The sequence below is a fragment of the Xenopus tropicalis genome, chromosome 7, assembly GCF_000004195.4.
Source record: "Xenopus tropicalis strain Nigerian chromosome 7, UCB_Xtro_10.0, whole genome shotgun sequence".
Taxonomy (NCBI): Eukaryota; Metazoa; Chordata; class Amphibia; order Anura; family Pipidae; genus Xenopus; species Xenopus tropicalis.
Window position 1 is genome coordinate 128,489,009 of NC_030683.2, and position 23,090 is coordinate 128,512,098.

General features: G+C 39.2%; 1 protein-coding gene across 1 annotated transcript in view; it reads right to left on the reverse strand.

Annotated features, from left to right (window-relative positions):
- Nucleotides 1-23,090, reverse strand: part of LOC101735205 — a 49,838-nt gene that overhangs the window by 23,849 nt on the left and 2,899 nt on the right. Inside the window, exons 3-22 of the mRNA XM_031906582.1 lie at nt 21,469-21,495; nt 20,818-20,871; nt 20,356-20,385; nt 18,626-18,652; nt 17,735-17,788; nt 17,286-17,312; nt 16,469-16,522; nt 15,117-15,146; nt 14,176-14,202; nt 12,688-12,738; nt 11,598-11,651; nt 9,068-10,285; nt 8,451-8,483; nt 6,392-6,442; nt 5,336-5,383; nt 3,774-3,800; nt 3,397-3,426; nt 1,341-1,400; nt 529-558; nt 105-158 (exon numbers count right to left, since the gene is read on the reverse strand). Of these exons, the coding sequence (XP_031762442.1) occupies nt 105-158; nt 529-558; nt 1,341-1,400; nt 3,397-3,426; nt 3,774-3,800; nt 5,336-5,383; nt 6,392-6,442; nt 8,451-8,483; nt 9,068-10,285; nt 11,598-11,651; nt 12,688-12,738; nt 14,176-14,202; nt 15,117-15,146; nt 16,469-16,522; nt 17,286-17,312; nt 17,735-17,788; nt 18,626-18,652; nt 20,356-20,385; nt 20,818-20,871; nt 21,469-21,495 (1,986 nt within the window). The remainder of the gene's footprint in view (nt 1-104; nt 159-528; nt 559-1,340; nt 1,401-3,396; nt 3,427-3,773; nt 3,801-5,335; nt 5,384-6,391; nt 6,443-8,450; nt 8,484-9,067; nt 10,286-11,597; nt 11,652-12,687; nt 12,739-14,175; nt 14,203-15,116; nt 15,147-16,468; nt 16,523-17,285; nt 17,313-17,734; nt 17,789-18,625; nt 18,653-20,355; nt 20,386-20,817; nt 20,872-21,468; nt 21,496-23,090) is intronic.

Below are 23,090 nucleotides of genomic sequence, written 5' to 3' on the forward strand. Positions count from 1 at the left end.
TTTTTTTAAAAAATCTGTAAATTGACTTAGATTTGGTGACAATGAAGAGATCCCATTGTACTCAATAGTTATTTAAGAAAAATGTGTTAGATATCCATACTCACTCCCTGTATACTTTGCAGGTCCTGTTGGCAAATCCAGTTCCACTATCCATTCATCTAAACATAACAAGATGGATAAGACGGTTTAGATCAAAAAGACTCAGGGCAGGATTTAGTAAAGGGGTTCCAAACCCACCAAAAATGATTGTAGAGTTGCTCAGAGTGTTTTTGTGGGTACCTATGCAGTTTTTGTTAATTTTCTATACTCTACGCCTTAGGGCCCCTGGATGACTGGCAGCCCTAGGCTTGTGGCTTTTTATATAAACTCAGCTAGCCACAAACATACCCCCCTTTCTTCCAAATAAAATGTTGATGCTCTCACTCATAACCATAAATTGCTAATGCCTGTGAGATATTCTTTATCCCAGTGGCTCCCAGTTTGTTGGGAGGGTTGGTTTTACTGCTGGGTATTGTATTTGCCACTCACCAGTAGATCCAGGAAGTGGGGTTAATGGAGCTGGAAAAGAAATGGACAAAAGTATGAAAAACAGTGCAGTCTGGGTATTTTTTTATTTTTTCGTAATCTGATACAGTCAGCAATATAAGACATCTAGGGGCACATTCACTAATCCATGAACGGTCCGAAGGCGTTTTTTTTTTATGATCAGTATTTTTGCGACTTTTTCGTTGCCGTCGCGATTTTTTCTTATTTTCCGCAACATTTTCGCCGCCGTTACGTCTTTTTCGTATATTTTCGACGCCGTCGCGAAAAAATCGGATTGGTTTTTCCGCTGTTTACAATTGCTCAATACCAAAAAATTGCGATGGCGACGAAAAAGTTGCGCAAAATACGATAAAGTCGTGATGGCAATGAAAAAGTTGCGCAAAATCCGAAAAATTGTGACGGCGGCCAAAAAAATGCGACATTTTCGTTTCCAATCCGAATTTTTCCCATTCGGGATTTGCATTTGTGGATTAGTAAATGTGCCCCTATGAATGACTCCAATGTAGAAGACTGATTGTTAAATTTGGATGGATCAGGGTTTTGGTGTTTTCTTGCATCATTCCTTAGTAATTCAGCCTCCATGTAGTTCAAGCCTTATATCAGAGACATGGGGGTGTTTGGGGGAAAGTTTTCAAAAATATTACAATTAAGAACCTAGTATACAGGGAGGCCTATTTGCTAATTTTCATGGATGAGAAAAAAATGCTCAGCAGGGGACTATACATTCATTTTCTGACACAATGACCAGCCTTTAAAAACAAAAATGAACAAAAAGTTATATTCCGTAAACGTACTTCCTTCATACACTTTCTGCTCTGTTGGCAGCCCTTGACCTTGTTGAATCATCCATTGTCCTAAAATGTAATGAAAATCATTAGTTGCAAGGTGTCATATATAGTCAAGTTGTCCCATTTTACTTACTGCAACAGATTTTATATTTCTAACACGATGTCCACATTTTGTAGCTTTAAACATTTGCCACCATATAATATGGGTTAATTATCGGTTCTGTCTTTATATTGAGGCCTATAGTCCCTTACAGTTGAGCAGAACCCTCCATCAATGATGGAGAAAGACCCTTCTCCAGCTTGTAGGCCAATGTTCTTCTTGTTAATAGACATTGAAGAAAGTTCTGGGCATTCAGTAACATAATGGGGCTTATTGCTATGGCTGCCAAGGGCACTGAATGGGTTATTATTGGTTCTGTCCTTATATTGAGGCCTATAGTCCCTTACAGTTGAGCAGAACCCTCCAACATTGATGGAGAAAGAACCTTTTCCAGCTTGTAGGCCAATGTTCTTCTTGTTAATAGACATTGAAGAAAGTACTGAGCATTCAGTAACATAATGGGGCTTATTGCTATGGCTGCCCTCGGCAGCCATAGCAATAAGCCCCAATATGTTACTGAATGCCCAGTACTTTGTGCAACATCTAATAAGGATATACACCCCCACCCAATCTCCTTTGCAAGATGATGTGCTCATTTTTGCTGGGTCAACTCAATTTGAAGATAAAATAAGGACTTTATCAAAATGTGATTTTAGTTCTTAGTACATAAAATTTCACTCATGGTCTATTCATTCCTATGGGATTTTTAGAAGCGTATTTACCAAAAGCTGAGTTCTAACCTTCACCCATTGATAAATACGCTTCTAAAATCCCATTGGAATGAATAGAACGTGGGGGAGTTTTCTGTATTAAGACCTAAATCACGTTTTGATAAATCTGCCCCCAGGCAGTGTCGGATTGGCCCACTAGGATACCAGGAAAACTCCCGGTGGGCCCAGGTGTCAGTGGGCCCCCCTGCTCCTGACCATTTGGCCTGTTTCATGGTCATTTGCTATTTCTGAATGGGAAGAAAGAGGAAGAAGAAGGATAGACGCCAGCATCTAATTAAAAATAATAGGAGAATAAAGATGTGGAGTTAGGAAAGGAGGAAAAATATTTTGGAGAGTGGGCCCATGGTCTAAAGTTTTCTGGTGGGCCCCTGGGGTCCCAGTCCGAAACTGCCCCCAGGGACCCTCTATATGATTGTTTGAGACTTTGGGCAAGGAAACCCACCCATCCTACCCGACGCTGGGTTTTGGGCCGGAAAACTTCAACTTTCATTATTTTTTTTCTGAACGGGTTTTTGTAGCAAATAAAAACTTTGCCACTTAAAAGCTGAATGATAAATAGAAGCTTATTTATGATTATTAAAGCCTTTGGGCCTGCATGAGTTTTTTAACAAATAAAAGTGTTGCTTTTACTTGGTCCAAAAGCCTAAACACTGACAACTGTGATGAGCGAATCTGTAAAAAATTCGCAAAACGGCGAAAATCTCATGCGGCAAAAAAAATTGTCGCACGCGGCTTTTATTTTGTCGCATGGCTATTCTTTTGTCGCCCGCGGCTACTATTTTGTCGCCCGCGGCTAGTATTTTGTCGCACGGCTATTCTTTTGTCGCCAGCGGCTATTATTTTGTCGCCCGCGGCTATTATTTTGTAACATGGCTATTCTTTTGTCGCCCGCGGCTATTCTTTTGTCGGCCGCGGCTATTATTTCGTCGCACGGCTATTCTTTTGTCGCCCGCGGCTATAATTTTGTTGCCTGCGGCTATTATTTCGTCGCCCGCGGCTATTATTTTGTAACATGGCTATTCTTTTGTCGCCCGCGGCTATTCTTTTGTCGGGCGTGGCTATTATTTTGTCGCACGGCTATTCTTTTGTTGCCCGTGGCTATTATTTTGTCGCCCGCGGCTATTATTTTGTCGCCTGCGGCTATTATTTAGTCGCCCAGCTATTCTTTTGACGCCCACGACTATTCTTTTAGAACAGATTCTTTAGAAACAAAATAAGCTTTTAGAATTACCTTCCATGCCCGGCATTGCAAAACCAGGTACTACAAATATAACAAACAGGTATTAAAAATAATAGCTTATAGGAAATTAAAAATTCTCTTATCATATATATATATATATATATATATATATAGATATATTAGAAGTCATCTTCAAGTTCTATCAACTGTATCAAAGCTGCCTGTGTCATACATTTTCAAAAATATAAAATCATATATACTGTTGATAGACTCCAATGCCACCGGATATTATATGAGAACCCCCTGCCCCATAGTTATAGATGGAAATAACCATTTCAGAATAGAATGTAAACTGGTGCAATTTATTATTTTTATTACATTTATATACACATATTTTTGCCCAGTACCTTCAAGTTCCCCTAGCTTACCTTGTTGTCCTGGTTGTAAGATGTATTCTAATAAGAAAAAAAAAAAAAAAAATCATTTAAAGATAGTCCATGTTCCCTGACACTATAAACCATTTAGGTGAATATTTATTCTTGAAAAGTTCATAAAACAAAACATGTTGCTGTGTTTTTATTTTATTTTACAACAAGGTCAGTAAATATTATCCCAGGGAAGCCATTATTTTGATATATTACTGGTCACATGGTATATTAAGGCACTGCGGGTCAAATAGGTAAGGGTATGACCATAATTTATATTTTATTTATATTGCCAACACCTTTATGCAGGATGTTAGAGAGATTACTCATCTTACCCATAGATCCTGCCCCAAAGGAGCATCTAATCCAGGTCCCAAGGGAGGATTTTATTCTAAAACTCTGTAGAAAGCCATGACTGACATTCCTTTATCTTCCTGTATACTTAGGGGCCCATTTACTAAACAGTTTTCAGATAAATTCGTATTTTTTCTAAATGATAGAACATTTCGGAGTACAATTTTCGTTGAAATTCCGTGGTTTTCGGTAAATTTCGATGAAAAAAATCGTAGTTTGCGCAAAGAATAGGAATATTTCTGAATTCGTAACACTTTGGTTTGATCTGTCGCGTGCCATTGAATCACATGGAAGGCATCAAAGCCATAAAGGTTTTTGTGGCGTTTACAAACTTTTTGGCGCTAAAATTTAGTGATTTCCACATCAGAAATTATCGTGGTTACTCTGAATTTATACCATATTGTGTTTTAAGCCCAGCAAAAAAACGAATTTTAGTAAATGTGCCCCTTAGCGTATTGTATTTTACAGAGTTCATCAGTTCTTTGCTATACATGTGTGTTCCTATACCCAATATCAATTTGAGTTGCTGTGATCATCGCTAGTGCTTCCAGGTAGTGATGAGCGAATCTGTTCCGTTTCGCCGAAAAATTTGCGAATCTTTCAAAAGATCCGCGAAATGGCAAAAAATGTAGTGCGGCAAAAAAAATTGTCGCCCGCGGCTATTATTTTGTCACACAGCTATTGTTTTGTCGCACGTGGCTATTATTTTGTCGCACGGCAATTGTTTTGTCGCCCGCGGCTATTCTTTTGTCGCGCGGCTATTATTTTGTCGCCCACGGCTATTCTTTTGTCTCCCGTGGCTATTATTTCATCGCGCGGCTATTCTTTTGATGCCCGCAACTATTCTTTTTTGACGCCGGCGACAATTTTTGGACGTGCGACAAATTTTTCTGCAGCGAATGTTTTCATCCGTCTCGCGAAATAATCTGCCAATGGTGAAACATTTCGCCCATCACTACTTCCAAGGCTATCACACTTTTTCTACCAGTGCTGGGTAACAGTATATTCAATTTAATGCAGAACTGTTTTTGATGGGCTTTTACTGGCCCTTTAACCTCCCTAACAAAGTGTTCAGGAATACAAGAGCCCCAGACAGTACCCAGGTTTACATAAATGGTGCAACAGGTTTATGAAGGGTTAATAAAAGGACACTGTAGAGACCAAAACCCATTGCTTCAAGAGCAAAATATAATAATATTAAATAAACATACTTATCCTATGTTCCACTTGTCCTCCTGGTGGTCCTTGGATGAAATAGTCTAATACAAAAAAAGAAAAAAAAAAGTCTCATTCAAACCATTTTTTAAATTGCATTTTTAGCACAATACAAAACCTGGCAAACTCATTGAAAATGAGGGGTAGAATGTGATTTCACTGCATTCAGTTGTTTTTTTTTTTTACATTTTTAAGCTATGACTTTGAGGTTTTTTTAATAAATAAGGGCAAATTGAAGATTCAAGTTTTTATTTGTTTCAAACTCTGAAACAAGTCAACCATTCAAAATGTCAAATTCTGATAAATTTGCCTCTCAATTTACAATTTTTTTTCAAATGTGAAAAACAATTTAACATTTTTGATTTGGCTTAATCTGCCTAGTAGATTTTTTGGATTCTTATCAAATTTGTGAAAAAAAAAAACCATTGACACAATAATTGGGGCACATTTACTAATCCACGAACGTCCGAAAAGCGTCCGAATGCGTTTTTTTCGTAATGATCGGTATTTTGCGACTTTTTCCCGAATTGTCGCAAATTTTTCGAGCGCTCAATATGAAAAAGTCGCGATAATTCACGAAAGTCGTAATGGCTATGAAAAAGTCGTGACAATTCACTAAAGTCATAATGGCTATGAAAAAGTCGCGACAATTCCCGAAATTTGTAATGGCTATGAAAAAGTCGCGACAATTCGCGCAAGTCGTAACGGCTACGAAAAAGTCGTAACGGCGACAAAAAAAATCGTAAAAAATACGAAAAAGTCACAAAATGTTCATTTTCTAATCCGAATTTTTCTCATTCGGATTAGGATTTGTGGATTAGTAAATCAGCCCCAATGACAGTCACATCCACATTGGAAAATAGATTGAATTTACAAAAATACAACTCTCTTTGACTGCTACATGAATTTTCCATGTTTTTCCATGCTGTAAATGATTTAAAAGAAAAAAAAAAAAAAACCAGAAACTCAAATCAGGTGGGTTTAAATTTGACTGATGAAAAATCTGCCCCTTAATGATCAGTTATCCTATATAAACATACCCCCATACATACCCCCCCCTGGTCCCATTGGTATTCCTGGTGCTCCTGGTTGAATCATATGTCCTAAAAAGGAAAAAAGTATAAATATTTAAACTGAACCAAAATTATTTTAAAAAGTTGCATGTTGTTCCAGAATAATTAATTCAGGTTCGGAAAATAGAATAAACCTTTATAGTCTTTAATGCCCCAACACCTGAACGTCCTGCTTAATCTGGTACTATAATATAATACACATTATTTAACAGTGCATGAAGAAGGACAATAGGGCAATATACAATTTTTATGTGCAATATAAAAAGAAAAGGTTATTTAGTAAATGAGTAGTTAGAATTCTGCTTGAAACACAGAATGGACCGAAGAAAGAGGAAAGATTATTTCAATAGGCAACTCGTTGAATGCATTAATGTTTTGTCTAATTCTAATACTGTTTATGTTATCATAGGTGAGACTATGGGGTAGATTTTTCAACATTCTAATTCACAAATTCAAGTTTTTGCTGTAAAAACTCAAATCGGAGATTTATTAAGCACAAAGATGTCAAACAAATTAAATTCAACACAATTCAATCTATTTTTTAATTACATTTGTCAGAAAATAAAGGATAGAAGGTTATATTTATCTGCGTTCGAGTTGAACTTTCACATTTTTATGTGACTGAGTTTTCTTATTTCAAGTTATTTCATAATTAAGTGCACATTCGAGTTTGGAAATTCAGAAAAAAATTAATAAATTTGCCTCTAGAATTATGGGGCTGATTTAATATTATAAATCTCAGGTTCATAATAACCATCATAAGAAAACTAGGGATCCAGGAATCCAGTATTCGGTTCGTGATTTAGCCAAGATTCAGCCTTTTTCGGCAGAATTCATATTCGGCCGAATCCACGCTCTTGCCGGACTGAATCCAAATACTAAAAATCATGTGACTTTTTGTCACGTAAACACGGAAGATGAAAATTCGGGGGTTCGGTCAAATCCGAAAAAGTAGATTCGGTGAATCCCTAAAGAAAACACTTAGGGGCTGATTTACTAAGACACGATTTCGAATCCGAATTGTAAAAATTCCGATTGGAAACGAACATTTTGCGACTTTTTCGTATTTTTTGCGATTTTTTTTGGCGTCTTTACGATTTTTGCGTAAAAACGTGTGTTTTTCGTTGCCATTACGAAAGTTGCGCAAAGTCGCGATTTTTTCGTAGCGTTAACACTTAAAAGGCGCAACTTTCGTAATGGCTATGAAAAACTTGCGTTTTTACGCAAAAATCGTAAAGACGCCGAAAAAAATCGCAAAAAATACGAAAAAAATCACAAAATTACCGATCATTACGAAAAAAACGCAATCGGACGCATTCGGCCCGTTCGTGGGTTAGTAAATGTGCCCCCTAACCTTGTTGCATTTATTTTGCATTGATTTTTCTCGGACATCCACCAAAATCAAAATAGCTCTAATTTTTTTTTTTGCTATGTGAATGTGGAGTGAAGGATAATAACGTGATGGAATAAGTCAAATAACTCAAATTCAGAATTTTCAAAAAAAAACTCAAAAAGTATAAATTGACTAAATAAAGTTAAAAATTTTTAACTTGCATAGCTCCCACTGACTTCTTGATGACCTCACATGCTTTTAGATGCCGATGTTTTACAGAGTTTTTTGCGTGTTTTATTTTTTGTTTGCTTAATAAATATTGAATATGCTCTTTTTTAATCATAATTCAATTTCATGTTTTTTAATGCAAAATAATTTGAATTGAGGGAAAAAAAACTATATTCATAAATAACCCCCTAAGTGTGTAGAAAATACAGGTTTGTACATAGAGGAAAAAGTCTGTAGGTTTAGGGCTTGTAGTCCTTCCCATTATTGTAACTGTACAAAAATATAACTAAAACTATAATATAAAACTATATGGCAGCATAGGTATTTCCCAATACTTTAGCAGCAACAGCCCCAGATTGTGTATACTGTTTAACCATACCAGACCAATAGAAACTGAAAATTTAGGGATTTGCCGCTCTCAGTTGGGCGTATGCATTTATATGATATATTCTAATAGAAGAAATTAAAAAATATTACCTTGCATCCATGAAAATCCACCAAATTCTGGTCCTACAAAAATGACATGAATTTTTAGAATACAAGCAGATTTCTATGACACAAAAGGACCAGAATGGGAAATGTAGAAATCTACAGAAATATTTTCACAATTTTCACATTTTTTTAATGGTTATTTGATGATTTTTTAAAAAAGACCAAGGGGCGGATCTAAGTTTGCTCAAGCCTTTCGGCTCAACCAATCATGAAGGAAATTATGAGTTAAGGAACTCAGGCAAGGTTTTGGGCAGAAATACCCTGTTAGTTGAGGGTTTTTTTTCCCATGGAGGTTTCTTAAATAATAAAAAGTTTGGCACTTAACTCCAAACTTAACTCCAAAAGACTCCAAAAACTTAACTCCAAACATTTTATTATTTAATAAAGGCCACTCGGGCAAGAAAGACGTTTCGCCGGGTTATCCAACTGGCTTTCTCAATTCAATTCGGAATCGAGAAAGCCAGTTGGATGACTGGTGAATCGTCTTCAAAAAAACACAGCAAGTCCAGGTGATTTGACTTATTACTACAGATATTGGGCCAATCGTTTGAAAAAAATCAGAGGTTCAAATATTAGAAGAAATGCAAAAAATAGTTATTTACCACGAGTAACGGCGGCCACTGATCCATAAGCTGTACTTGGAGAGTAGCCGATGCTCAGCAAACCGAATGAATCTGTAGGATGAGCCATTACGTGAGAACTGAAGCCACTGCCGTAATTATATTCTGCCCAAGAATAGTCGGATCCGGGGAACTCTTGCCACTGGACTCCTTCTAACGGTTTCCCATCATAAGTGATCGCTGCCCGACTCGAGGTTTTGATTATGATCACGGCCAGATTGACGTCCATGTTGTTTTGCCCAATGATTTCGTACTCCACGCCATAGGATGTTGTGGAAGGAATGCGGGAGAGGAAGACGCCAAATATTTTGTCTTGGAATTTCCCACCAGTGCCGTAGAAGAAGACTTGGATTTTCTGATTAGCGTCTAGGGACAAAGGTGATTTCTGGGAAACTTCAAACTGAGTCACTTCTCCTGCTCCTACATTTTTCTTATCCTTTTGTGTCCCAGACTGGTAATTAATTGTGGTATCTTTGGAGGCAACAACGAAAACAATATCAGATTTAGGTTGAAAGGACAAGCCTGGGATATAGAATGTAGTGCCCCAGCTGTAGACCGGTAAGAGCTGTTCATAGACGTGGTCGCAGTCCCCGTATTTCTTGGAACATGTGTGACCGGATAGGACAGCTATCGGATACTCTGAGACCACCCTACTCCCTGAAAGGTCATCAGTGCTCTGAAGTTGCAGAACTTGGTAAGGCTGCAGGGACACTGTTAGCTTGCTTCCCTTGGCATAGTCCTTTCCTTGGTAAGTCACAGCTCCGCTAAGATAGATATCAATCTTTGTTAGATTGGCATAGGCTATGAAAGCAACTTCTTTAAAGGAATCCCGAGAGTCAAATGGAGGGGTGAATAGATAATATTCGGTTCCCAACCGATCCACAGGGTAAACCAAAGCTGTATCACCGCTGGCATATTTCGAATTTCGGGAAACAACCGTCACCTCGTTATCTGACTGAACGATCACCGACTCTGACAAAGTGTCTTTTCCTCGCACCTCAGCGGATTCAGGGATGGGAACGGTCACTGTTTCACCCTTCTTAACCATTAGCTCTTTCTTGAAATCAGAATTGTTAATGATGATAGTGACTGAGGCGAGAGCGGAAGAGGCAGTCACGAAAAGCTCAAGTTTTGCAGCTTCCTTGACGCCATGGTTCTGCATGAAAGCCGTGATGAATTCTCGGCCGACTGCAGTTTCTCCTGTAAAGTAAATCAATAAATGCCATTAAAAACCAATAAAAAGCTTCACACTTCAAATCTGGACTATCAGGCCACTCCCCACACTAAGCTCTCCCCTAGACTTCTTTAATCTTCTAGTCCAGCGGTTCTCAACCTGTGGGTCGGGACCCCTTTGGGGGGTCGACTAAGACCATGGGAAAACACATATTTCTTAGGAATAATTTTATGATTGGGGGTCACCACAACATGAGGAACTGTATTAAAGGGTCACGGCATTAGGAAGGTTGAGAACCACTGGCCTAGTCTCTTCTCTTTACATACTAATGTAGGGGGTAAGGGTTTTGTCAAACTTTATTTCTGGCTAAGGGCTGCACCTAATTTACAGTTGGGATGGGGGAAATATTTTCCATTCCTGGGTTAAAGTATTTTCCTGGCCAGAATTCCTTAGTTTATATAGGGGGAAGGCACCACATGTCCTTTCTCTTTTGGCTGAAGAAGGAGGTGGGTTGAAGGACTTGGGACGGGGGTAGATCCTAGAAGTCCCAAAGTAAGTGTTAGGAAGATTTGTAATAGGTCACTGTAAAAGTGAGAGCCAGAGGCTCCAACAAGGAGGCCAGGAAGGGTTAGGGTATCAATGCCACCAGTATAGGGACCCAAGAAGTCAGGCTTGGGGATAGAAGATTCCTGGATTATGGGACTACTGTGAGCTTTGCCTAGCACTGAGAATAGGTTTTCCAAGGCAGTGAGTGCTACCTATAGGCTTTAGAGAACGCTACAGCTCAAAAGTAATATCTGAAGGATAAAAGCTTTTGAGGTAACTGTAAAGTTAATGATGCCTGTACCATCTGATCAGCATCTATCAAACAGACTGAGAAGCTTTTACATCAATAAAGAGTTTCATTCATTTTTAAGAATTACTGGTGCCCAAGTTACTTGCATGGTCAAGTTCTGTGTGTGGAATCAGTCTGGGTAACTCTTCCTACCTATCCTTCCCTCCATTTCTCCTCTTTGTTCCAATACAGAAATGGGGAAATGTCCATGCTATAGGAATACAAAGCCAAATGGTGGGTAAATAGGAACATCCCCAGGTGTTTTTCTGGTATCCTGGTGGGCCATTCCAAAACTGCTCTGGCCTAGTCTGTTATTTGAGTGGATTTTCCTAAACCTCAGCACATCCAAGTTTCCAAGAGAGTTTTTGTCCCCAAATACATCATAAATTGCTTTACATTTGACATCCATAATGTTAAACAACGTTCTACTTTGCTATGTAGAGAAGGCTCAGCTGCAATGTTCATTCTCACCATGTGTGACCTCTTCTATCTAATAAACTTACCCATAATATATTCCATTGTTCCCTCTGGTTTTTCACCTCCTATGGTCCATTCTCCTAAGTACAATAATACAGGCATGTATCAGTGTTTCAAGGCATAACATATTCACATATTTGCCCACTTGTATTTCATTTATTAAGTAGAAATACTTATATATGTAAGGGAGTAAAATCAGTATTTCTTCTTGACATAGGGGTGGCCTTCCATTGGTTGTGGGATATTATAAGATGTCTTGCTCTCTAGTTTATAAAAAGAAGAAGGATTGCCATACTGTATGTTAGGCTCTTATGGGGTTATGTAATAAAAGGAACTAAGTTTGCCCAGGAGCAGTAAACCATAGCAACCAATCAGCAGCTAGCATTTACTGGTCACCTCTTTAAAAACAAACATCTGATTGGTTGCTATGGGTTACTGTTCCTGGACAAACTTAGTGCCTTTTATTACGTATGGTGGTTAAAGCTCTAGGTGTTGATGGTCCAGAGGCTGAAGGAGGCCCCATTCTTTGGATTATTTACGGCCCCATAAACAAGAATCAGTTACTGACCACTCCATAGTCCACTGTAGGGGTGTAAGAAAGACAGAATGAGTGAGCAAGAAAAGTTGCTAGTGTTAGAACTATACCTGGATGTCATTCATTGTGGTATCTTCCTGTCCCCAATGTTTGAGTGAGATTCCACCTCTTTATACTCTTGATACTACAACACCCTTCTTGGGTCAATACAGCAAAGGCCCATAATGAGCAGAAGGGTCACACGCGATGCCTACTCTGTGACTTGCCCTGCCCCAGCTAGTTTGTATTTTAACCTTTACCTGTCCTCAATGTTGGTCCAGAGGTTTTTCAAGCAACCTGAAGCACCTCTAGCTGAGGCAAACGTTCCATGTGGTTCTGGGTGCTAGTGCCTTATACTATTGCCTAGTGTCTTATAGTTTCCTTTTCTTTTATAACCTAAGGGCCACACAACTACACACTCAAATGACAACTTACTAGACAGTGTAACAATAGTAATTTTGTGGGTACGCTCAGCCTTTGGAACCTATTGCTATGGTGTTGGCTAAGAACTGACACAGGTTAAGTAGATTAAGTATACTCACCGCCTCCCATTTGTATTGGGCCGGATGAGTAGTGTCCCTGTATTTTCCATCCTACACATAAAAACAATTAAAAAAGAAATTAAACCCGAACAAAAGCTACAAAGAATTGATGTTGAGGGCACAATGGCCATAATACATGATGGCGTTAGAACTTTGGGAAGGAACTAATCAGATCATCCAAGCAATGTATGGAAACATTTATGGTTCAGGGTCCCAAAGCCATAAGTAGCACTGGTTAATTGGTTGGGCTAACAATGTGGGAAAAAGATCCATGTGGGTGGGGTTGAAGACATTTCACTTGAGATTATGACCCAAAGTCTTAAGTAGCATTGATTAATTGGTTGGGCTAACTATGTGGGAAAAAGATCCGTGTGGGTGGGGTTGAAGACATTTCACTTGTGATGACGACCCAAAGTGTCCCAAAGCCTTAAGTAGCATTAATTAATTGGTTGGGCTAACTATGTGGGAAAAAGATCCGTGTGGGTGGGGTTGAAGACATTTCACTTGAGATTATGACCCAAAGTGTCCCAAAGCCTTAAGTAGCATTGATTAATTGGTTGGGCTAACTATGTGGGAAAAAGATCCATGTGGGTGGGGTTGAAGACATTTCACTTGAGATTATGACCCAAAGTGTCCCAAAACCTTAAGTAGCATTGATTAATTGGTTGGGCTAACTATGTGGGAAAAAGATCCATGTGGGTGGGGTTGAAGACATTTCACTTGTGATGATGACCCAAAGTGTTCCAAAGCCTTAAGTAGCATTGATTAATTGGTTGGGCTAACTATGTGGGTGGGGTTGAAGACATTTCACTTGTGATGATGACCCAAAGTGTTCCAAAGCCTTAAGTAGCATTGATTAATTGGTTGGGCTAACTATGTGGGTGGGGTTGAAGACATTTCACTTGTGATGATGACCCAAAGTGTCCCAAAGCCTTAAGTAGCATTGATTAATTGGTTGGGCTAACTATGTGGGAAAAAGATCCGTGTGGGTGGGGTTGAAGACATTTCACTTGGGATGATGACCCAAAGTGTTCCAAAGCCTTAAGTAGCATTGATTAATTGGTTGGGCTAACTATGTGGGTGGGGTTGAAGACATTTCACTTGTGATGATGACCCAAAGTGTCCCAAAGCCTTAAGTAGCATTGATTAATTGGTTGGGCTAACTATGGGGCCATGAGATTATGATGAGCCAAAGATGGTGCCCAAGAGCCATTTATGGTGTATTTTCCCAGTTTATCTGTCCAACAGCTGCACAGATGATATGGGTTTAGTCATGCAAATCATGTGTTATGGGTGGAGTTTAAATGAGTAGGGATTGAGAGTAAATGTCATTATTTGATGGTGTTGTGTTAGTCTGCCTTTGTGTAGGACTAGGGGAGGCAAGGAAAGGCCAGTAGCCAAGCACAGTAGGCTAATAGGCAGTCTCGCTGTACATAATAGAAACAAAATAGGGTTAAGAAGTGATACATTGATACATTCATGGCGTACCTGTAGTTCCATCAGGCAATTGGATTTCTAAAAAATAGATAAGAAGCTCAGCTTAAACAAATGTTATTTAAGGAACTAAACAATTAAGTGTGCATTATATATATATATAAAGAATGTCTTCTAAGCAAAAGATCATATCCCTAATAGGACAGAGCATTGACTTCAATAGGCATTTTACAGTTGCTGCATAAGCACCCGAAAAAGCCCCTAGACACCACCCATTAGGGCCCATTTAGGGTGACAGAAACCTTCCATATGGCAGAATTATCAAAGTTCGGGTTTTTCTTCCAAAGTACAAAAACATTTTCCATTTAATAAAGGGTTGAGGTGCACGAGAATACGCTTTCTTGCCTTTATTTTGAGCAAGAATTCTTTTTCTCATGTTGATTAATCTACTTTTCAGTATAAATTGTATTTTAGTTTATAAAGTGTATGCTGTGGGCAGCAAGCAATGGGCAGTTTCAAATAGAAATGCACCAAATCCACTATTTTTGGATTTGGCCAAACCAGTAATCCTTTGTAAAAGATTCAGCCGAATACCGAACCGAAGTCAAAGATCGCCGTGAGTGGCAAAAAAAGTTCAACTTCTGTGTTTATGTGACAAAAAGATCCAAAAGATTTGTATTGGATTTGGGCAAATCCAGCTGAAAAAGGCCGAATCTTGGCTGAATCCCGAACCAAACCCTGGATTCGGTGCATCCTTAGTTCCAACGTGATAAATTTAAAAAAATGATTTGAAAAAATGATTTGAAAATGATTTGAATTAGTTTTATGTTTTGGTTTTATCCAGTTTCAGATTAGTTGAAGCATTCAAGCAGCTAGCAAGGTCATTGGGCCTTAGGGAATAGTTGGCTTGAAGGCCGGGATGGAGGAGGCCAAAATAGAAAGATACATGGAAAAACATATATAATATATATAAATAATATATATATATGAATTACTTTGCTGTTCTTGTCCTGGACCCATAAATTCTAAAACAAAGGAGAAAACAGTTCAGGAAAAAAAGAATGAAAATTGTTCCAAAAAAGCTTTATAAAATAAGAATAATAACAATAAATACAATGTTTCTGAAAATACGCAGATTGGTGGAAGCAAAATGTCCTTAGTCCTAGTCTGTATGGCTGATTAACAAAGATATGTGCTAAATTGCACAAACAAGACTTATTCCAATCAGGGCTTTGCTTTCATTTTACTACTTGTAATAGACTGTTCAAAAGGAATTTCTTATTGGTTGATGTTGATGTACTTGTATCTGCACATTGTGGTAGAGCGACCCAACAAATGAGTCAAAATTTGAGTTTTGCCTTCAAGTTCTCCATAGTGGGAGATGTAAGCTTGAAGAGAAACTCACATTTTTACTTATTTGTTGGGTCACTGTACCACAACGTATAGAATATAGAGCATCGGTACGGCGGGTGCTCTCCACCTTTGTAACCCACTGATATGGTGGGAGCTAAGAAACTTTTTCTTCTGGACAGAATAAGACATAGGGGTGACCTTTGCCCTTTAGGAGGTATACTCCCATTGGTTGTGGGATATTAGGGGATGTCATGCTTTCTAGCTGATAAAAAGAGGAGGTTTGCCATATGTTAGACTTTAAGTGCTCCACTTGAGAGGTAGGTGTCAGTGCTGAGGGTCCAGAGGCTGAAGGAGGCCACATTATCTGGATTACTCAGGGTACCAAGGCCCCATAAATGAGACTTTGTGCCTTTTATTACATATGGGGTTTAGTGCTCCACCTGAGAAGTAGGTGTAAGTGCTAAGGGACCGGAGGCTGAAGGAGGCCACATTGGCTTGATTACTCAGGGTACCAAGGCCTTATAAATGAGACTTAGTGCCTTTTATTACATATGGGGGTTAGTGCTCCACCTGAGAAGTAGGTGTAAGTGCTAAGGGACCGGAGGCTGAAGGAGGCCACATTGGCTTGATTACTCAGGGTACCAAGGCCTTATAAATGAGACTTAGTGCCTTTTATTACATATGGGGGTTAGTGCTCCACCTGAGAAGTAGGTGTAAGCGCTAAGGGACCGGAGGCTGAAGGAGGCCTTATTCTCTGGATTACTCAGGGTACCAAGTGAGACCTTGGCTTTCATTTTACAACTTGTAATACACAGTTCAAAGCAAAGTGCTCATTGGTCAATACTGATGTCTGCACTTGTATCTGCACATATAGAATATAGATCATCTTTGAGAGAAGGTACAGTGGGTGCACTCAACCCTTGTAACCCATTGTTATGGTGGGAGGTAATGAAATGAGACACAATAAGCACATAAAGAGCCAATGAATACTCACGGCCTTCCATTTTCATTGGGCCCGATGAGAACTGTCCATGCATTCTCCATTTTTCTACATGTCAATTTAAAAAAATATATTTATATTATACATGATGCTGCCATAATACATAAGATATAAGGATGTTTTTGTTGAAGATATTGGTGTAAAATGTCTGAACCAGGAGCTGGGAAGGAGCCACACTGGCTAACTGGGTTTGCAGATAGGGCAAATACTTCCATGTGGGTGGAGATGAGAGATGGAGGTGGGGGGCAGGTTTTAGGGTTGATTTAGGCTATGCTTGGGCGCAATTAAGAAAGATTAGTAATGAGCGAATTTTTTCATCAGGGAAGGATTCACAGCAAATTTACGCATTCCGCCATTGGTGGCATTCCGTGAAAATTTGCCCAAAAAATTTGTCGCGCTGAATTTTTTAATTTTTTTGCTGCGTGGCAAATTGGGCGAGGTCGCGTAAAAAGGGTGCGGTCACATCAAAAGGTGCGGATGTGTCAAAAAAAGGCGTGGTCCCTCCAAAATTGGGCGTGGTCACGTAAAAAAAGTGGGTGACAAAAAAATAGATGCGGGCAACAAAAAAATATTTTTTTTTTTTGATAACACGGATTATTAGAGGCCACAATTAGGAATGAACCAAAGAGCCAAGCGCCATTTATGGTTCATTCTCTCAGATCCAACAGCTGCACAGACGGAGGGAAGGGGCTCAGTAGAGCCAATCAGGTGTTATGGGTGGAGTTTAGATAGGGGGTTGAGCCAAGATGTCTTTATATAATATAAAATAAATAAGGATAAGCAGGGATACATTGATACATTCATGCCGTACCTCCACTTCCATCGGGCATTTTGAATTCTAGAAAATAAATGAGACGCTCAACTCACACACATGTTATTTATGGAACAAAACAATGTGAATTATATATATATATATATTGAATGTCCTCTATTATTCTACGTACATTTTGTGTGAATAAAATGCAGATTAAGAGATACAAAATATCCTTAGCCCTAGTCTGTACGGCTGAATTGCACCAACAAGGTCACGAGTAGCAGCCAATGGGAACTTGGCTTTCATTTTACAACTTGTTATACACAGTTCAAAGCAAAGTGCTCATTGGTCGATACTGATGACTACACTTGTATCTGCACATATAGAATATAGATCATCTTTGAGGGAAGGTACAGTGGGTGCACTCAACCCTTGTAACCCATTGTTATGGTGGGAGCTATTGAAATGAGACACAATAAGCACATAAAGAGCCAATCAATACTCACGGCCTTCCATTTTCATTGGGCCGGATGAGACTTGTCCATGCATTTTCCATTTTTCTACAACAATTTAAAAAAATATTATTATTATTATATATGATGCAGTCATAATACATAAGATATAAGGATGTTTTTGTTGTAGATGTTGGTGTGAAATGTCTGAACCAGGAGCTGGGAAGGAGCCACACTGGCTAACTGGGTTTGCAGATAGGGCAAATACTTCCATGTGGATGGAGATGAGAGATGGAGGTGGGGTTGGGGGCAGGTTTTAGGGTTGATTTAGGCTATGCTTGGGCGCAATTAAGAAAGATCAAGGAAAGATATATATTTTTTTGATTACACGGATTATTAGAGGCCACAATAAGGGATGAACCAAAGAGTGAGCAAGGAGCCATTTATGGTTCATTCTCCCAGATCCAATAGCTGCACAGATGGATGGAATGGGCTCAGTAGAGCCAATCAGGTGTTATGGGTGGAGTTTAGATGGGGGGTTGAGACAAGATGTTATTATTTGTTGGTGTTGTGTTAGTCTGTATTTGTGTGGGACTAGAGGAGGCAAGGAAAGGCCAGTAGCCAGGTACAGTAGGCTAATATAATAAGTCTCCCATATAGATTGTAAGCTCTACGGGGCAGGGACCTCCATCCTCTTGTGTCTTTGACTCTTAACTTATTGCAACTGTATCTTGTATTTATTTGTATTTATGGTTATACTTTGTATTTATCTATTATTATCTTATTAACCCCCTGTTTGTATTAATGTATTCTACTGTACAGCGCTGCGTACATAAGTAGCACTTTATAAATAAAGATATACATACATACATACATAAATCTCGCTTTATATAATATAAAATAAATAAGGATAAGAAGTAATACATTGATACATTCATGCCGTACCTCCACTTCCATCAGGCAATTTGAATGCTAGAAAATAGATGAGACGTTCAGCTCACACATATGTTATTTAATGAACAAAACAATTGTCTGCATTATATATATATATTGAATGTCCCCTATTGTTCTACAGCAACCACAGGACAGTCCCCTAAGCAAAAGATCATTTGCCCCAATTTTAGGCTAATGGGACAGAGCATTGTTGCTGCATAAGCACCCAAAAAAGCCCCTAGACACCACCCATTAGGGCTCATTTACGAAGATATCATTCTGCCCTATGGCAGATTTCTCAAGTTCAAGTTGTTTCTGAAATAAAAATGAATTTTTTTTTCCAAAATACAAAAATGTTTCCCATTTATAAAGGGTTGAGGTGCACGAGAATGCGCTTTCTTACCTTTATTTGAGTTTTTTTTTTCAGAAAATGTGCATTTTTTTCACCTAAAATCAATCAGCAGCTCTGAGGGGGTAAAAATAACCCTATACCCTAGTTGGGGCATTCAAGCCACTAGTTAGGGTGATTGGGCCCTAGGGAACAGATCAGCTTGAAGGCCGGGCTGGAGGAAGTCAAAATAGAAAGGTACAGGTATGGGATCCCTTATCTGGAAACCTGTTACGGAAAGGCCATCTCCCATAGACTCCAAGCAAATAATTCTAATTTTTAAAAATGATTTCCTTTTTCTCTGTAATAATAAAACAGTACCTGTACTTGATCCCAACTAAGATATAATTACCCCTTATTGGGGGCAGAACAGCCCTATTGGGTTTATTTAATGGTTAAATGATTCCCTTTTCTCTGTAATAATAAAACAGTACCTGTACTTGATCCCAACTAAGATATAATTACCCCTTATTGGGGCAGAACAGCCCTATTGGGTTTATTTAATGGTTAAATGATTCCCTTTTCTCTGTAATAATAAAACAATACCTGTACTTGATCCCAACTAGGATATAATTACCCCTTATTGGGGCAGAACAGCCCTATTGGGTTTATTTCATGGTTAAATGATTCCCTTTTCTCTGTAATAATAAAACAGTACCTGTACTTGATCCCAACTAAGATATAATTACCCCTTATTGGGGCAGAACAGCCCTATTGGGTTTATTTAATGGTTAAATGATTCCCTTTTCTCTGTAATAATAAAACAGTACCTGTACTTGATCCCAACTAAGATATAATTACCCCTTATTGGGGCAGAACAGCCCTATTGGGTTTATTTCATGGTTAAATGATTCCCTTTTCTCTGTAATAATAAAACAGTACCTGTACTTGATCCCAACTAAGATATAATTACCCCTTATTGGGGCAGAACAGCCCTATTGGGTTTATTTCATGGTTAAATGATTCCCTTTTCTCTGTAATAATAAAACAGTACCTGTACTTGATCCCAACTAAGATATAATTACCCCTTATTGGGGGCAGAACAGCCCTATTGGGTTTATTTCATGGTTAAATGATTCCCTTTTCTCTGTAATAATAAAACAGTACCTGTACTTGATCCCAACTAAGATATAATTACCCCTTATTGGGGGCAGAACAGCCCTATTGGGTTTATTTCATGGTTAAATGATTATTAACAAACTTAATTTATGGAGATCCAAATTATGGAAAGATCCCTTATCCGGAAAACCCCAGGTCCCGAGCATTCTGGATAACAGGTCCCATACCTGTACACACATAAATAATATTAAATGTAACTCTAAAGGAAATTTGCTAGTTATGAAAAATGAATTACTTTGCTGTTCTTGTCCTCGACCCATAGACTCTAAAGCAAAGGAGAAAACAGTTCAGAAAAAAAATGAAAATTGTTCCAAAAAGGCTTTATAAAAGTAGGAAAAATAACACCTATAATTACACGTACATTTTGTGTGAATAAAATGGAGATTAAGAAATGCAAAATGCCCTTAGCCCTGGTCTGTACGGCTGATTAACAAACACAGGTGTTAAACTGCACCAACAAGGTTACAAGTAGCAGCCAATGGGACCTTGGCTTTCATTTTACAACTTGTAATACACAGTTCAAAGCAAAGTGCTCATTGGTCGATACTGATGACTGCACTTGTATCTGCACATATAGAATATAGATCATCTTTGAGAGAAGGTACAGTGGGTGCACTCAACCCTTGTAACCCATTGTTATGGTGGGAGCCAATGAAATGAGACACAATAAGCACATAAAGAGCCAATGAATACTCACGGCCTTCCATTTTCATTGGGCCGGATGAGACTTGTCCACGCATTTTCCATTTTTCTACAACAATTTAAAAAGATATTATTATTATTATTATTATTATTATTATTATTATTATTATTATTATTATTATTATATATGATGCTGTCATAATACATAAGATATAAGGATGTTTTTGTTGTAGATGTTGGTGTGAAATGTCTGAACCAGGAGCTGGGAAGGAGCCACACTGGCTAACTGGGTTTGCAGATAGGGCAAATACTTCCATGTGGGTGGAGATGAGAGATGGAGGTGGGGTTGGGGGCAGGTTTTAGGGTTGATTTAGGCTATGCTTGGGCAGAAAGATCAAGAAAAGATATATATTTTTTGATAGATTATAAGAGGCCACAGTAAGGGATGAACCAAAGAGTGAGCCAAGAGCCGTTTATGGTTCATTCTCCCAGATCCAACAGCTGCACAGAGGTGGAACAGGCTCAGTAGAGCCAATCATGTTTTATGGGTGGAGATAGATGGGGAGGGTCCAGACTAAATGTCATTATTGTGTTAGTCTGCATTTGTGTAGGACTAGAGAAGGTAAGGAAAGTGGCCGGGGTCAGTAGGCAGTTTCACTTTATGAACATGGTTGAGAAATGATACATTGATACGTTCATCCCTTACCTGCACTTCCTTGGGATATTTGGAATTCTAAGAAAGAAATGAGAAGCTCAGCTCACACAAATGAACAAAACATTTATAATTATAATATATATATATATATATAAATCTGAGCACTCATGGGACTTATACATGAGTGAAATTATCAACACTAACAGCAAGAGGACCTTTGCCCAGACATCTTCTTGCTTGGACCGAAAGGTTGATAACCCCCAATAAACAATGTCTAATAAATGTTAGAGGTCATTTAGGATGTGCCAGGCAGGGTGCAAAGTGCAAACAAAATTCTACTTTGCACCATGTGTTGCACGCTAATATAGGCATAACACCTCCAGCCCCCTTCCCATGTGTGTCCCATGAATACAGTGCGTCTGGTTCAGGAGCGCCGTATTAATGAGTGGTGGGTGGGGGAGGCACAAAGGAGGACCACCTCTTGCCCACTATCCATCCCCTAACTTGTTTGCAAGGTTACGGAGCATGGATAGGTGTACACCATAACAGAACTGTGTTTACTGCCTAACCTAGGGTGAGTGGTAAAGACAAGGCTGCCTTGGGTCAACCTTCACTAGTCTCCAAACTAGGGATGCACCAAATCCAGGATTCATTTCAGTATTCGGCCAGGATTTGGCCTTTTTCAGCAGGGTTTGGATTCGGCCGAATCCATGGTCCTGGCTGAACTGAATCTGAATCCTAATTTGAAGGGTTAAATGTCACCACACGAACATGGGGGTTCGGCCGAACCCTGAAAAACTGGGTTCGGTGCATCCCTACTCCACACCAATCCTGGTCTTCCACAAGTGGCTCTTAAATGATCACTAAGGGTCATGCAGTTGCACCCGTAACTGCTGCAGCTCTTGTGTCAGGGGTATAGTGAACTCCATAAGGGATGAGGAGATGTTTCAGGCTTTGTGTGCCCTTTATCAGTTCCCGTGAAGCTTGAAACATGTTGTTTGCTAAATTAATTGCACTTTGCCTACTCCTGACCTATTTTTCTTCAAGTTAAGGTGGCCATACACGCTAAGATCCTCTTGCTTGGCGACTGGATTTTCTTCCGATATCCCCACCTATGGGTGAGCGATATCAGGCTAATTCAGTTATTTAGCCCTGGGGCCAAATGATCGAATTAGAACGACGGTTATAGGTGTCCATTGGTTCGGAAACTGCATCAACGATGTTATGCGGCCCCTGATCCGACTAAAAATCAAACCTGCCTGATTGATATCTGGCTGATTTAAGGCCAGATGTTGGCCGGACAACCCCACCTTTAGTGCCCATACAAGGGCCTATTAGCTGCCGAAATGGTCTAAGGGACTGATAGCAGCAGCTAGAATTGGCCCATGTATGGCAGCCTTTAGCACTAACCAAAGTGGGCCAAACCATCTAAATCATAAGCAGGAAGGCTAGAATAAAGAGACATACCAAAGTACACTTAGAAGCAACTTTGGGTAGTAGGTTATGTATTAAGGTGGCCATACATGCTAAGATCTGCTCGCTTGGCGAGATTGCCAAGTGAGCGGATCTTCTCCTGGTATCCCGACCTATGGGTGGGCGATATTGGGCTAATTCGGTTGTTTGGCCCTGATCGAATTAAGACGACGGGTATAGGCGTCCATCAGTTCGGGGAC